Here is a 17,380-nt window from a genome sequence, read left to right on the forward strand (position 1 = left end):
AAATAGTAAGTGTATACTTTAGAAGTTAAAAGAAAAATGAGTAACAACGTTCAATTTACCATTTTTACGCATATTATAGTATGAAAATAATGTCACTGATCATAAAGCCGTTTTATTTTTACTTTATGGCACCATTTTTGACGCTACATTGTGCCATGAAATTATGTTTGGATGTTAGATACAATTCACATGTTTTTTCATTATGAATGTGTTTTGTTGCCAGGCCTGTCAGGGCTCTTTGAAGCCGGTCTCCACCACTCCGGCCCCTCGGGTCCCGATCCATCCGTCATGAATCTGATTTCAGCTTTGGATTCCCGCGGTCCACAGCCCCCACCCTCTGCGTCTTCCCTCCTTACACAGTTTCGCACTCCCTCTTGGCAGACTGGTAAGTTTCACCATGTTCGGGGAATGCAAAAACAAATATATTATCAAGATAAATAGTTTTCATAAAAATAAAATTATTAAAGGCCTCATGTTTGACTTTTCCCACTGTCTTGAATCTAATCTGTGACTTGTTGTGTCCTGTAGCAATGCACACACCTGCCCCAACAGAGCTCTTTATTTCAGGAGCTCTTCCGGGTTCCGGCTCCTTCCCCTCCTCCTCAGCCCTTTCTGCATACCAGCATCCTGGCTCTTTCTCTGGACGCTCCTTCACTCCTTCATTATCCCTCCAGGACACACCCACCTTTAGCCCAACTTCTAATGGTTTGTTGTCTCCCCATGATCCCCTGCTGCACATTAAACCACCCTCCCAGTCCAGCTTGGGATTTGACCGCCTGCTTTCTTCCCAGAGTAGCGCCTACCGGAGCTCGCAGGAGCTCCCAGCACCTCCTCAAAACCATGCCCCGCCCACCTCCTCCAGTTGCCACCTGCCCCCTCCCCAGTTCAACCTGCTGTCCTCCCAACTTCACAACCAGTCCTCTCAGCTCTATAATGCCTCCATGTTCTCCTCCACACCAGCCCTGATACCCACAACCCCACCGCAGCCACTTCCTCCACAGGAGAGGGCAATTCCTCGGCAGGATACCGTTATAAAGCATTACCAACGTGCATCCCCAGCTCATTCCGCAACACTGCCACTACAGCAATATCTCAGCTGCGGTGGGTCTGTGGGCTACCAGCAACTGCCAAGCCAACACCGTCATGTGGGTGTGTCCTGTAGTTCATTGGGGGAGCAGAGTCCACCCTCAGATCCAAAACCATCACCACAGCCAGAGTCACAGCCATATCGACCCAATATTCAAGCACCCTACACTTCTTCTTCCCCCAGCTCGGCCTCCTCCTCATCTGGTACTAAAGAAACCAAGAGCTCCACCAGTGGCTATTCCTCATCCAATTCAGCATCATCTTCTTCGCGAACCTCGCACACACCACCATCCAACTCCTCTTCGTCATCTTCAAACCCCAAGTCCAGCACTGGAACCTTGTCTGCTCCCTCTCGACAGCAGCCCCCACCTCAAACAGCACCTGCACCGCCTCCTTTACCGGTGGTGTCATCAGCCCAGTCAACTCCGAAACCATGCCTCTCCACATACGGTTCTCCACCTGGAGCTAAATCTAGCTCAAGCCTACCAGGCCAGACCCCTCCCCAGCAACAAGCCCAGTCATACTCTCCTAATCAGCCAGCATCGACTCACATGACACAATCTTGTGGTGGCTTTAGTTCTCCTAATACACGCGACATAAGCTCTGGAGCAGGGGGGAATGGAGGGAAGGCTTTCGCTGATTTAGGCTCAGGTGGCCGCTCATTCTCCGCAGAAATTGTCTTTGGGGACTCAAGCTTTAGTTCAGCGTCTCACAGAAGAGCAGAGAGTCCTTCTTTAGGGTATGGGAATGTTGCAGGATCAACAGGAAGTGGTGCATCAGGAGTTTCCACACTTGATACTGGACTTGCATCTGCAGGTTCAGGAAGTGGGGTTGCCAGTGTTGGCAGTGGAGGCAGTAGTTCCTACCACTTGAATGAGTCTAGTCCCTCACCTTCTATCAGTTCCTCTGTCCCCCACCCTGGGTTGCACTCTCCAGCTTCTGCTCGACCCTCACAATCACCTGGAGGTTCAGGGGCCAGCAAATACCTGCCCCCGTTGATGTCGCCCACATTTATGCCATCATCACATCACATTACTGAAACACGCCAACAGCCTTACCACTCAACTCCACCCAAACCAAAAACACAGAACAGGATGCTTGGGGTTGAGCGCTCCCAAGAGGAAGAAGAAGATGATGATTTCCTCATCCAACAATTACTACATACACAAAGCTCAACTTCTCATTCTGCCCAGCATCATCCACAGATACCACAACAGCTCCCGCTAGCTGGAGATGCAGAAGCCAAGGGAGTGACTTTTGACATGAACAAGATCTCAGAGGAGCGTTACCACCTTCACAGTGTAATTCGTACAAATAGCACTACTAGCAGTTCAGATCCTGAAACATCTATTAGTGAAGTAACAAGTGGGTTGAGTAGTCAATTGGAAATATCACAGAATAAACAACAACAGACCAAATCTGAGTTGACAATATCGAAATCTACTTCTGAAGGGATAGGAGGAGTCACAGAGTCTCTTTCCCAAAATAACCACTCCCATCAATCAGAGCACTCCCTGGTTTCTGTAGGTCATTATGGAAGAGGGGACCACTACACACAGCACCCACATTCCCAACATTCCCACCATATCTCACACCTGTCACCTCATTCTCAAAACCAACAGCAATGCCAGCAATCCCAACTTTCTCAGCACACACCGTCCTCACATCATTCTCAGCAAAATCATTCTCACTCACAGCATACTCACATGGAGCTCAAAAAGTCTTCAGATAGGACAGGTAGTTCATACTTGTGCAATGCAACAGATGTGCAGCAGGCAAGACAAAGCCAGGTTTCGCACCAGATGATGAATTCGCCACCGGACTGTCCTCAGCAAACTCAGATGCTGCATTCTGTCATGTCTCGGACTAAAATGGACCCCCAGCAAGCACCACAGCAACATCCCTTGAGCCAGCAAGGTGTCATGGAATCATCTCGGGGAGGAGGGCTCACAGGGGTGGACTCCCATACACAGCTGCAACTCCAGCTACAGAATCAGAGTTTGGATACACGCTATAGCCTTGGAGCGTCAAGAGATCAAAGCCGAATTAACCAGAACTCGGTTTCCCCGCTAGATATGTTGGACCAGCCTCTTTCAGAGCCAAGGCACAGAGATAGCGGAGGATCTCTAGATAGACACAGTATCAGGATTGGCGCCAATATTACAGAAGATGATAGTATTGCCGGAGAAAGACATAGACAACAGCACAGTCTGTCATCCCACCACCATCCTCAACAAACCCCAGAGCTTCATGGTTTTCTCTCTGAACCTGAAATGGGTTTACCCACCACCTCTCACTTGCACCACGTCAACCAATCACAGACCCATACCCATCACCAGCAGCAAGCACACAGTCATCATCAACTTTCCCACTCCCATTTAGCTCATCCACAGTCACATCGGATGGCGGCAAATATAGGAACCCCCCATCAACTGCAACAGTCTGAGGCAAGAGAGACAGAAAACCATCTGTCACACACCCAGCTGGACCGACTGAAGCCACATCAGTTTGACACTGTGAGCCTTGGTGGAAAAATGAGACTGAATCCAAATCAGCAACAGGAGCAGTTTACATCTTTAACATCTATCTGCTTTTCAGACTCTCTCTTAAATGACGAAGACCGGACTTTCTTTCCAGGAATGGAGGATATGTTTTGTTCAGCAAATTACAAATCTAGTTGCGCTGGGAATTCTGTGACTGGGCAGGCTTCTCAAGAGAGCATTAACCAAGGTCGTGGGCAAGAGAGCATGGATGTCCTAAAAACAGGAGGTGGTGGACAACGTTATGGTCTGGTTGGTCATCATGGAGATCAAGGCTATGGACAATATTGTCACAATCTCTCTGGATCAGGAAATACAAATCTGAACTTAGATCTTGACTCTATGAAGACCCATGATCTGCCATCAACTGTGAATACTGATCAACTCGGTCTCATACAGTCCCAGACGCCTGCTATGGGATTGAATCCTGCTGCTCAAGACTCGGTCAACAAAATGACAGGATCTGTGGGAGTGGTTGGAGGTTCAAGCAATACTGGTATGACTTCAGCAATTTTTTGTTCCTCCCGACCCAAAAAACTGTTAAAGACCAGCTCATTTCACTTGCTTAAACAGCGACGTGAGCCTCAGCCTCTAACAAAAAAAAACTATGCGCAAGAATATGAATTTGAGGATGATGAAGATAAAGCTGATGGTCCGGCTGATATACGTCTAAACAGCCGACGCCTTCCTGACTTGCTCCCTGACTTGGTTTCTAGTTGTCGAAAGTCCAGTGGGGCGTCAGCAGTCAGTGGGCTCAGTCCACTGATGGGTGACATGGACTACTGCCACCCATCTAACTATTCTTCCCTGGGACATTCGCAACCACTGCTCCCCCAGGATGGTCCAAAGAAAAGAGGCAGGAAACCGACAAAACCAAAACGTGAAGGCCCTCCACGCCCTAGAGGTAGACCTCGAATACGCCCTCTTCCAGAGCCTTCTTACTGTCGCGGCCTGATGGGATCAGCAGCTGGAGAAAGTAGAAGGGGTCGCGGGAGGGGCAGGGGTCGAGGTAGGCGGGAGGAAGGGCTCATGGAAATTCATCAAGATATGAACAAAGCACACAACCTCTCGTATCAGCAGCAACAGCAGCAGCAGCACTCACAGCAAAACTTCAGCCAACCGCAGCATCTCCAACAGCATCCACATGAACATCACGGACAGCGGCTAGACCACCTCCATATATCACAACAGCAGCAAGGACATCTCTTGCATCATCATGTCCCCCCCTCCCACCACCAAATTCCTCACCAACAGCAGCAGCACAATTACCAACAACATATGCAGCAACCAGCCCAACAGCTGCAACCGGATTCAGGCAGCCCCATCAAGGTACGGTGAAATGCAAACAATATGTATAAATTATTAGTATTATTTATTAGAAATACTGTATCCATATTAAAGGGGAAGCCAACCTTAAACATTTCTTGACAATATGTTATGTGTGACCTCGCTAGTCTAAACATTACTTTCTGATTAATATTATATTTGTGCAATATGAGTTATGCATCAAAATCCAGCCGCTTTTATCCATCTCAAGATCACTGAAGATGAGATCACAGTTACGTACTCAGGGCTCAGGCAATGACCAATCACAGCTTGCCTGTTTTCTGAAGCTGAGCTGTGATTGGTTGTTACCTATGACCTGGGCATCTCTAATCACTTGACAGCAAGTGGCAAAATGGTCGCCTTCTGATATTGATTAAAAAACTGCTGGATTTTGCTGCTTAACTCATATTCCACTAACTCATCAAACCCAAGAACGTATAAATAAGTTTTTTAATAATTTGTCCGTCACTCTCAAAAACGTATTTATACGTTTTTTAAATGTTTTTTTCTTAATGCTAACGCATACAGAAGGCTTTGATACAGTTTCTGACATGAAGAGGTTGCTTAAAGCAATGGTATAATGTAACTATTAAAAACGGCCAGCAGGTGGCAGCAGAGTATAAGGAATCAACCAGGGCCATGTTGCAGCAAGCTCTTTTTGCCAGTATTTTCAACAGGATTGTGAATAATGATGAACCTTAACTATTGACCATTTGCTAACCCCTAACCCTAACGTCACGTGATCCTGTGACTGCCCTATGACGGACGCCGGAAGGAAATAATTGTTGAATAGAAGTGGACGTGACCCGGAGCGACTTAGTGACTTAGCGAATTAAAAGTTATTATTGCCCAGAGAGCCATGGAATCTATTACTTCAACCGAAGGTTGCCTGTCAGTCGAAGTTGCACATTTAGTCGGGACTCATATAAAGCGCGATATTTACTTAAGTTGGAGATCGCTAGTTTGAAAACAGCCCTTACCTTCTGTTGCATGCTGTTTTTACCAAGATCATCAAATCCCTGACTTTGCCGGAATTCACAGCGCATGACCTATATCATTATGTAGTCAATGCCGTCTCTCCTTACACCGGGGCTGATTTAAAAGCTTGTCGCTGGCTGTGTCTCTGAGACGAGATGCTACGCTCACACCGGGGACAATATACCTCGTAATGCAAAGGTAAAACTTGTTTATCATGCTAATTGACTTATTTTTACAAAGTCCGTTCTATATTGAAACGCTGTGATGATGCTATGTTACTATGTTTGCTAGCATGGAACAAATGACTATCGTAGTGGCAAGCTATGCAGTAATTTCATGAATATGACTCCGGCTCCAGAGGTAAAAACTCCAAGCAGAAAGACAAAACCCCCCATTATTAAAAAGTCAAATGCACTTAATAGTTTTGAAGAAGGTGCATTTTAAAACTAAGCTGTGTGTTCGTGCAGTTCGAGTGGACGCCTACTATCTGGCTCGTTAATGTGATTTGAAACACGCAATTCGACACCTCTGTTACAATCTTTGTTAGAGTGTACGTTTATTAGTAAAATGTATGAACATTTATCTACTAATTACAACCTTTATCTACTAACCTGCAAAAAAATGATCGCTGCTAATCCATGAATACTTTGTGGGCTGCCAGTCCTTTCTGTTGATTGCTGCTATCAATCAACGTCTTTTGTCTTAATTAGTAGGTATGCATTTGGTTTACTCCTTTGTCTGTCTGTACAACCGACCGCAAAGCAAGATAAGACCATTTTATAAGATAGTCGATTAGATAAAGGACTTTACGCTGTACGAGATTCAATGGTTACAATACAGGCAAGTGTCTCTTTTGCCGTCCAGTGCACCCGAGGGGGCGTTCCCATGAGGGCTGTGACGTCACGTGCAAAAGGTCAATATTTTAATGCTAATTGCTGCAAAACAGAAACAGATACAAAAATACTTTTTTTCCCGATGAAAGAAGAGACTATAATCTTTCTTTTGATAGGTTCCATGTTTTTATAGCAATAGAACACAATATTCTGTTGACCTTGCAAAATCAGTCAAAATTCAGTAAAACAGCCAGGAGCGAAGGGGGTTGCTTCAGTGAAAATGGCTGGGAGTGAATGAGTTAACCAAAATACCGTATTTGGACTACTGGGGCTGCATAAAACACATTATTGTCAATAAAAAAAAAATTGGGATGACTTCCTCTTTAAATCAGGATTGATGGTAATTAATATATTAAGTTTGTTGAATTGCAGTATGCCTAATATTTCAATTTTTAGTCAACTTTGATTTTATTTTAAGTTGTTCATGTATTTTGTCTAACCCAAATCTAATTTCCCCCAAATATAAGACAAAAGCCAATTCTGTGGTCCAGATTGGATTGCTTACTTTAAATTCTATTGGTGTTGATCCATCTTTCAGGTCACACCACCGGGTTCTGCCATGCCCCCATCAGAATCATTACTGAGGACCGATTCACTGTCCAGCATGGATCCAGCTCTGTCTGACGGATCAATGGGGTCAGCACCATCGCTGGGCCCCAGTCCTGGACCCAGTACCAACATGGACATCAGCAGAAATGAGCTCAACCGGACACAGGACAATTCTGGAGAGGTATCTACTTCAAGCAGAATTTGTAGTAAAGTTTAGATTGAATTAGCCCCCTCATTAGTTTAACTGGCTAAACTCAGTCCTGGCTTCCCTATGCTTTGAAAAAGAAGCAAGCCAATTTGAAGTGCAAACACATTTGTAGTTTTTTTTCCAGTAGAAAATGTTTGAAAAGATTATATGACTGACGGACTACAGTACGAATTTTACTATGCAGATTTGAATGGACTGGCTCTGTGCAATGTGTGACCAAAGCTGAGAGTTTCTCATCTCATCTCTTGTGTCAAATTATTCACAACAGCTTGACAGCGAATGAAGCAGCTTTTTCACAGGGAGTGGCAAAATGACAAATAAATGGGGTATGGTTGAAGGGAAAAAAATGTGGCTGAACAGTGATTTTTTTTAATTACGAAAATGAAGACTTGAGAGTAATAATAATTAAAAAAAAAAAAAGTCACAAATTGGATTATTTTGTTTCCGTTGAACATACAAACAGATGTATTCATTTATACTGGGACATATCCATTTTACTATCTCTTTTTATTTATGTTCACATTTAATTCAGTGTGTAGTAAATTATTGGCAAATGTCTTTATCTTATTTTAAATACTCTATTAAAACATCCAATCTTAATTCAGAAAATAAAGTTATGCTGGTTAAAAATTACTTTTATCTCCTGGGGACATAATTTGTCATGATATGCACTTTTTGTGATTTAAACAACGATGCAGCTCTTTTACATTTTGAATATTAAATGTGTGATTTTTGCTGCAAGAAAACGCCTTCTGTTTCCTAAGCAAGTCCAACTCCTTTCCAGTTCTGTGACTGTATTTGTAGATATGTTCTCACTGTGGCCACTTGGTAACCATGGTTATAATGCTGTTTTTTCCGTATGTGCTGCTGAGAGGGTTAGTTATTTTTATTTTTTTTACATCTGTAGTCCTGCAATTTAAGGACTATATAGCACGACCTGATCAACTCAATAGCCTGTTAATGAGCCAAGTAATTAAATTCTCACAGTAGATAGATCACATTTGAACTACATTTGATATGAGCACCTGGGTGATTGTCTATATGCAGTCCTTGCAAACCAGACAGCTCATCTTCAGAATAGATGGTGTGTATGAGTATTGTGAATTTGATCATTTCCTCTATTCACTACATGTATAATGTGGAGAAATGTTTTTAGTTTAGCCACATGTTTTCCAAAGATTACCACCAAACCTTTACTTTTATGATTTTTTTAAAAACGGTTATTTTTGTGATTTCAACCCAGATTATGTGGAAGAAAGAAATTGAAGATCCATTGAACGCTGAAGGCTGGGGCACTATGCAGAAACTCTCCAGTTCTGTAAGTTGCAGCACATGAAAATAAGCAAAGCCAAACCTTTATGTGTAGCGCTTATACAACAGCATGCATTCTCCACATTATTTTCACCTGGGAAATGGTGCCATCAATGAATTTAGATTGAAGAAGGAAAAAGACAAACATATAACATTCTGTGCTGGTTTTCGATCATAGGATTTGGGGGGAAAGGAAGGTTTTAGCTGACTGACAGCCAGTTCTCTCTGACTGACAAAAGAGAGGAGAGAGATCACTGTTACCAGGGCAGCCGTTGCTATGGTTACTGTATTCCCCCCCCCCCCAGTGCAGGATCCTTGCTGCCACCTGCTGTCACTTAAGCCTTACTACCAATAAGGCAACAAAGTGAATGCTCTACCTACTCATAGATTTAATTTGCCTTTAAATTTTAACATTGGCACGCCTTCAACTGGGCTTTTAAAATGTCTTAAAAAGTGGTGTGACAACAATGAAGAGCAATGTTTTCAGTCAGTATCAGGAATGGGCAAGGAGATAATTCTGTTTTGTTTACTGAAAATAAATAAATCTTAAATAAACATTTCCTGCATCTAAAAGCATACTCCACTGCTATATGTTATGGCTGCATCCAAAGGCAGGTCTTGTGTTATTTAGAGGGTGAATATAAGACGGTGTTTTCTTTAACTGTTGGTGCAGTGTAGAGGGAAAAAAATCAACTGATGAAAAAAAATGTACTGAGGTGGAGGTGGCACTGTGCATAGAAGCATCACTGTATTTGTCAATATGCTGATATTTGAGAGAAGATATTATTGTTGAATGTGATAGAGCTAATTATCTGATTCGTATGCTTTCTATGAAGATAAATGTCTCAATATTTACAGTAGAAACATCTTGTGCCTCCTTTTAATATATACTGTATATATATATATATATATATATCGAGTCCGGGCTTCGGCCTTCCTGGGTGGAGTTTGCATGTTCTCCCCGTGCTTGCGTGGGTTTTCACCGGGTACTCCGGTTTCCTCCCACATTCCAAAGACATGCATGGCAGGTTAATTGAACACTCCAAATTGTCCATAGGTGTGATTGTGAGTATGGTTGTTTGTCTCTGTGTGCCCTGTGATTGACTGGCAAGCAGTTCAGGGTGTACCCTGCCTACTGCCCGAAGCCAGCTGGGATAGGCTCCAGCACCCCCGCGACCCTTGTGAGGAAAAGCGGTCAAGAAAATGGATGGATGGATGGATATATATATATATATATATATTTTTTTTTTTTTTTTGAGTAATCATTTTACATTATCAAATGGTAAACAGTAAGACAGATAGAGGTAAGTTCATTCACAAATACAATACTTGCCAGGCCTAATTTCAAGGTATCGATACTTGCGATTGTGGCCAATAGCAGTATTGGCTGTCCTCTTGTGGCCGTTTTTTGATCAGAAACTAGAAATTAGAAATGAGAAGAATAGAAAATTGCTATTAACTTCATGCAATTTTATAGAAAAATGCTATACTGGGATACATAGGGTTTTCCTTAAAGAGACAGTGTGTAGAATTTAGCACCATCTGTGGTGAACTATTAATTAATTCATTCAGCCCACTGTTGATAAAAATAACATGCAATAATAAATAAATAATTTAAATGATAAAATAATTAGTATAATATAATTGTAAATATTTTTTATATACTCGTAGGTCTAGTAATGGCTAATTACACTACTCACAAAAGTTAGGGATATTTGGCTTTCAGGTGAAATTTATGGAAAATACAAAAAGTTCATGCTACACTCTTATCAGATCATGGAAGTAGTGAAACATTTAACAGTTGGACACTCTACCACTAGGCCGCTGACGACATCATCTCATGTTGTTCACAAGTCGACTCATTGTCTACTGAGGCATGGCATCCCACTTCTTCTTGAAGGGCAGTCCTCAGGTCATTGATGTTCTGCGGTGCAGAGTTTTCAGCCTCTACACGGCGACTCAACTGATCTCACAGGTTCTCAATAGGATTTCGGTCTGGAGAAAGTGCAGGCCATTCTATTTGAGGTACACCAGTTTCCCAACAGCCGTTCCCTGATGATGCCACCTCAATGAGCTGGAGCATTGTCGTTTGTGAATTTTGCTGTGAAGCTCCTCGTTAGAGAACAGCAACTAGATCAAAAAGTACTGAAACATTTAACAGTTGGACATGTGCATTCAAAAGCTTAGAGAAGGTCACATTAAGTTCACCTGTAAAGGTTTGAATGCATTTTAGGCTCATCCTGAAATTTCATTTGAAAGCCAAAGATCCCTCACTTTTTGTGAGTAGTGTATTTTACATAGGACGTGCTGTGCCTTACAGGAGGCTGACATGTTTTGTCGCTATCTTTCTGCTACAGATGCACAAAGTCGAACGAGAAAAACTTTGCAAACGTAGTTAGCCCTTGTGGTGCTTGCAGTTAGTGTCGGACCCAATGGGTCGAGCGCCGCTTACCTTCCACTGCTGGTGCCCACAGGTAGTCATCGCTGAATCTTGTGATTCAGGCTCCTGCCGGTTGTCGCCCTCTGGTTTGCTCTCGTAAGCTTTTACGAACTTCTTCCTCTAGCCGCTCTTATTAACCACTCTGGCTCACTCGGTCTTTCGCCGTCGCTCGCCTCGGTTCTTGCCGTGCTGCTATGTTACGTTCATTCACCGAAATGCTTGTTCGCTCATACCAATAATAATTGGTGGTAGCTTGCAAAGTGTGGTCTTTCTGAGTCACCATAATGCGGGTGCTTTGAAATACATGTGCTTTAGCTGCATAGTGACATCTAGTGGTGAACTTTTACACACTGCACTTTTAAAACGATCTGTCATTGTTTTTTTTTGTTTTTTGGGGATGGGTGGGGGGTCTTTTATATCAAAAGTACTAGTGGTATCGGTACTTGAAATCAGTATCGGTGCCTACTCAAGACTTGAGCATTCATACTGGTACCAGTCTGAAAAAAATTGTATTTAACATACCCAATATTAGTGTAGTATGATAGCCTGTTGGACTAGGAAGTAGCCTACTATGTCTAGATGGACAAACAAAAACAAACTACACTCTACATTTTTTACTACTCTTGTAAGCTGTTTGGTCTTGGCATTGGCCTGCACTGTTATGAATAATATTCTAGTTCTATAGGATCATTATAATATTGATAAAACAACTCTAATGGGAGCCCAAAGTGGCACCATACTTTATAAAAGATAAAAGATGCATTAACTCATTCAAACCCAAAAGGTTTAAATAAGTTTTTAATACTTTGCCATTCACTCCCAAAAATGTATTTATACGTTTTATTTGAATGTTTTTTTTATGCTAGAGCATACAGAAGACTTTGATGCAGCTATTGACATGAAGAGGTAGCTTAAAGCAATAGTAGTTGTTAGAAAAAATGGCCAGCAGGTGGCAGCAGAGTATAAGAGATCAGCCAAGGTCATGTTGCAACAAGCTCTTTTTGCCAGTGTTTTCAACGGGAATGTGAATAATGATGAAACTTAGCTATATTCTAATGCTAATTGTTGCAAAACAAAGACAGATACAAATATACTTTTTTTCTGATGAAAGAAGAGACTAATCTTTCTTTTGGTAGGTTCCATGTTTTTATAGCAATAGAACACAATATTCTGTGGGCCTTTCAAAATCAGTCAAAATCCAGTAAAACAGCCGGGAGTGAAGGGGGTTGATTCAGTGAAAAAGGCTGCGAGTGAATGAGTTTATATAGCTACTTTAGTAATTTAAGCTCTACTCTTTTTTTACAGGTTGATGAGAAAGCGTTTGACTTCAAACCTGGCTTCATGTCCTCTTTTTTGGACTTCCTGAAGACAGGCAAAAAAGAGTCAGGCCTTGAACTGGTAGATGCCAGTTGTGAAGTGGAAGCCATGGACACCTGTTCCTCTCTGAAAGGTGGGATCAGTCCCATAACTTCCACACCGCCACTATCGCTGACTCCGCAACAGCAGCCATTCAGCGAGGAGAGGGGAGGCGAGGGGGTGGACCTCGCTCTCAGCAGTTGCCCGAGTCCTTGTAAACCCCTGGATGATGAACTGAAAGGCAACCTGGAGGCGCTGCCCTCCTTCTCCTCTGATGAAGAAGACTCAGTCAGTAAAAACCAGGACTTGCAGAAAAGCATCTCGTCTGCCATTTCTGCTCTCTATGACACCCCACACTCTCTGGCTGCTGCTGTGGCCTCCGCTATGGTCAAAGTCCCATCGTCCGTCTCTTCCCCAAGCCCACAGGAGCCGCTCAGCCCCTTGCCTCCTGCCATGCCGCCCCTCGTCCCCTCTACCACTATGGCTAATGGCGAAGTGGGGATGCTCACGTACAATCAACTTCATGCTCCAGATGAGAACAACTTTGTCTCCAACAGAAAAGAGGAGGAGGAGCAAGAAATTGAGCCAAGAGTAGAAGACAAGGAGGAGGAGGAAGGAGGAGTTGTAGGGAACCCTGCGAGTGAGGAACAATTGAAGAGAGATCCACAGCAGGAAGCTCTGGAAGAGCTGGAGGTGAAGCAAGAGGACAGACAGTCTGAAAAACACATGTCGGAGGCTTTCAAAGTTGAAGGTAATACAGACATTTGTTTTAGCAGAAAGAAAATGCTTTTAAATGTCCATCCTTATGTGATTTTGGACTAACTTTGTAGAACAACATCTTGGAGTGTGAACAAATCTAATCTGGAGGGTAATTGTCTCTCTTTTGTTCAAATATGACCTGGTCATCTGCTCTCAAAGCATTTTGGCTGAGCAGGTGGTGCAACATTCAAGAGGGTTCTAAAATTAAGTCATGTGATGCTCTGTCAGATTTGCCAAAAACTTTCATCACTGATGAGGACAGCCCTCACAAGTAGATCAATTAGATAATCTGCCAAGTCAGTTCCTACTGACCATGTGCCCATTCTGTTACACAAAAGGGAGTTGTGAATTGGCTTCAAGGGATTCACTTGCTATTTAAAAAAGGAGGACACACATACACAATGACAATAGTTAGCTGTTTTAAGTCCGCCCTAAAAGGATTGTAAGATTTTATTTTTCATTGTTTGTTTGTGTGCAATCGCTTGGCAGTTTTTTGACACGTCATAAACTCTATTTGCTACAGTACCTAGAATATTCCCTCAAAATTTACTTGCAGAAATTGATGACATTAAATACATTTTCACAATATTTACATAAGAGGTAGTATTTGTGAGTTCTCCCTCCCAGCCAATTGGTATAGAAAGTTAATAGCTAAAAAATATTAAATATATATTCAATATGGTAATTTTCATGTTCATTAAACATTTCCTCTTTTTAGCTATAAAGTTTCTACATGGTTGCATTTACTTATTGGTTCCTCATAAGTCAACGTATTAAGCTGTAAAAAAGCAAATTAACGTGAATTCATGAGTACTTAGATGATTTTTATTTATCTTTCGGTTAGAGGTATCAGGCGATTATTATTTTTTTAACCGTAATTAATCGCTTGACTTCAATAATTAAGTCACGATTAATTGCAAATTTTATATCTGTACCTAATGTACAATGAAATGTGTTTTTAGTTTTTGTACTCTTGTTAACATAAAAGTGGATTTTTTTTTAAACTATTAGAGATATGGCTGCATCTTTTAGTCATTGATACGGTAATTTCATACTAATTCATAAAATTAAGTTAAAATTAAAAAGATGTCCTGTAGTGTTAAAAACAAGTGTAATATTGATTTGTGTTGACTATTGAGGTAATTTTTTTGCCACTAGATGGCATAATTGCATTTGTAACACATTGGTGACAACTCATATTTCATATTCATAATCTTTAACATGAAGTGTCTTGTGAAATTCTGCACATTTTTAAAATTGTAAAATACAACTTGACCCCAGTCCCCACAAATATATGCATTATTATTACTGCTAAATTTTGACGTGTATGTGTCTGCTGTGTTGCTACTGGAATTGCCCCAGTACAAGTATTCCAAATCAGGGGCGGTCATTAATCGCGCGTTAAAAAAATTAAAGGAACTTTAAATCAATGCACTAATTTTGACACCCGTACTGAAAACCATAAGTGAACCTTAGATAATTAAAATTCTTGCCTGTAAATCATAGCCCATCAAAGTAAAAACCTACCAAAGCAGCGGCGTGACTTTGATTTAGCATTCGGTATCTGAAGGTGAAACTGATTTCCTTACCCTCCCTATGTTCCAGATTCCCCATCAGGCTCTGTGCTCGCTCCGGCTCCGCTGTCTGCATCACCCTCGGTTTCCCCTTCACCACCCACCTACTCTTCACTCTCCCCACGCCCTCCCGTGTGTCTGTCGGTCTCCGCAAACTCCCCGCAGGCGATCCAACGGGATGAAGAGGCGGATCCCCCTTATCCTCCCTGCAAACAGCAGCAGGTCTCCTACCAAGCAGTTCCAACTGCTGGAACCTCCCCACCCCCTTCCACCTCCCCTCCCACCATCCCCTCGCCCCCTCTCTCCAACCTTCCCCAGAGCCACTCCATTCCCCCTCCGTCTACCACACCTCCCCCGTCATGCTCTGACCAGGACCAGGAACATGAAGCCGGGAAGGCTTTCCCCTCCTCGCCTTCATCTTCCTCGCCATCCGCGTCTTCCTCCCCGCTTCCGTCCCCTCCCACGCCAGAGGAAGCCCCGGCATCCCAGCGACTCACCGCCCTGCACCTGGCCAAGAAACAGGCTGATGCTGCAATCGCAGGAGAGAGCGAGGAGGAGGACAGTGAGAGTGGAGGCGAGGGAATCTTCCGTGAACGGGATGAGTTTGTTATCCGAACGGAGGACATTGGGACACTCAAGGTGAGTTCCTCCACATACATGTGGAGGACCAAAAATAAATAAATGAATACAACTGAAAATAAAAACGGATATAAAAAATATAATTAAAAAATGATACAAAAAATAAATATAAATGGAAATAAAAACAACAAAAAACATCCATCCCTAAATAAATAAATAAAAGTAAAAAAAAAAAAAAAAGACAGATAAAGAAAATATAAAAATAAATGTCAAAATAAATAAATATATAAATAGAATTAAATATCAATCAATAAATAAAAACTCTCTGCTCTCACATTTATTTACTTTTTATTTTTAGTTTGCAACAGCGGAGCCCAACGCAAGACACGCTTAGGACCACCCCCTCATTTGAATAACATTTCAACCTCTGTAGCATGAAATAAATAAATGTGAGAGCAGAGCATTTTTATTTATGGATTGATATGTAATTCTATTTATATAAATATTTTTGTATTCATTTAGACATTTATTTTAATATTTATTTTTATTTTTGAATCTCTCTTTTTTAAACTTTGTTTATTTATTGATATATATATATATATATATATATATATATATATATATATATATATATATATATATATATATATATATATATATATATATATATGTAGTTTGTATTTCCATTTATAGTTCTTTTTTGTATTTAATTTTGTAATTATATTTTCTATTTTATTATTTATTTAATTAAATTGTATTTATTTATATGTTTATTATTATTTATTTATTTATTCACTTTTATTTAGTCATTTATTTATTTTTAATTTGGGCAGTTTTGGTTCTCCATACATACATGAAAAGTAAATAAGTGTGTATAAATAGAACAAGTCCTTTGTTTGTATCATCAGATGGCTTTGCAGACGGGTCGGGAGCCCCCACCAATCTGGAGAGTGCAGAAAGCCTTGCTCCAGAAATTCAGCCCTGAGATCAAAGATGGTCAAAGGCAGTTCTGTGCAACCAGTAATGTGAGTTTTCCCATTGATGTCTACTGAATGATGTTGGAATTTACAGTGCCCCTAAAAGGCCTTGAAGGAAAAATCAAATCTTAGCATCTTATGAGCATGTGAAACAAACTCATGCTCACATGATATGAACTTGTGCATCTGTAACGTCTTTTCCATTCCAAAATATTGAATTTCTTCAAAGGCGAAAAAAGTAATGACACGGTTAACCCCTTGAGATTGCTCTGATGGCATTTCTACTCAAGGACAACATTTATCACTTGAAATATATATTCAATACACTATGTACTGAATGTTTGTACTTATTCTGAATGTCTCTTCCCTCAGTATCTTGGCTATTTTGGTGATGCTAAAATGCGATACCAGCGTTTGTATGTGAAGTTCCTGGAGAATGTCAACAAGAAAGACTATGTTAGAGTGTGTTCCAGAAAGCCATGGCACAGAGCTGGTCTGACTTTGAGGTATGTCATGTGGTTAGTTGTTTACTGTATATTGTAAATAATGAAAGTGGATGCAAATATTGGACATTGGCCATGTTTTTACTCATACGTATCAGGAATGGGCCACATTACGATTAATAAAAGCAAAAAATAAAAACACTAAATATATATATATACAGTATATATATATAATTGATTTAATAATTTCTTAGATTTTTTTATTTATATTTGTCCATATTTAAAATGGCATCATCTGGTTAGGAATTGTGTGGTCCTATGTGGCCCCCTCCAGCAACACCGATGAAAAATTGTGGTATCC

At 41.4% G+C, this 17,380-nt stretch overlaps 1 protein-coding gene across 2 annotated transcripts in view; it reads left to right on the top strand.

The window, feature by feature from the left end:
- Nucleotides 1–17,380, top strand: part of prr12b (proline rich 12b) — a 29,642-nt gene that overhangs the window by 6,248 nt on the left and 6,014 nt on the right. Inside the window, exons 3-10 of one of the 2 annotated variants that reach the window (XM_077556072.1) lie at nt 224–385; nt 529–4,955; nt 7,362–7,553; nt 8,824–8,898; nt 12,637–13,438; nt 15,052–15,659; nt 16,508–16,624; nt 16,949–17,082. In XM_077556072.1, the coding sequence (XP_077412198.1) occupies nt 224–385; nt 529–4,955; nt 7,362–7,553; nt 8,824–8,898; nt 12,637–13,438; nt 15,052–15,659; nt 16,508–16,624; nt 16,949–17,082 (6,517 nt within the window). The remainder of the gene's footprint in view (nt 1–223; nt 386–528; nt 4,956–7,361; nt 7,554–8,823; nt 8,899–12,636; nt 13,439–15,051; nt 15,660–16,507; nt 16,625–16,948; nt 17,083–17,380) is intronic. The other variant, XM_077556073.1, reaches the window with a different exon arrangement.

Source organism: Vanacampus margaritifer, chromosome 2 (assembly GCF_051991255.1).
Source record: "Vanacampus margaritifer isolate UIUO_Vmar chromosome 2, RoL_Vmar_1.0, whole genome shotgun sequence".
Classification (NCBI taxonomy): domain Eukaryota; kingdom Metazoa; phylum Chordata; class Actinopteri; order Syngnathiformes; family Syngnathidae; genus Vanacampus; species Vanacampus margaritifer.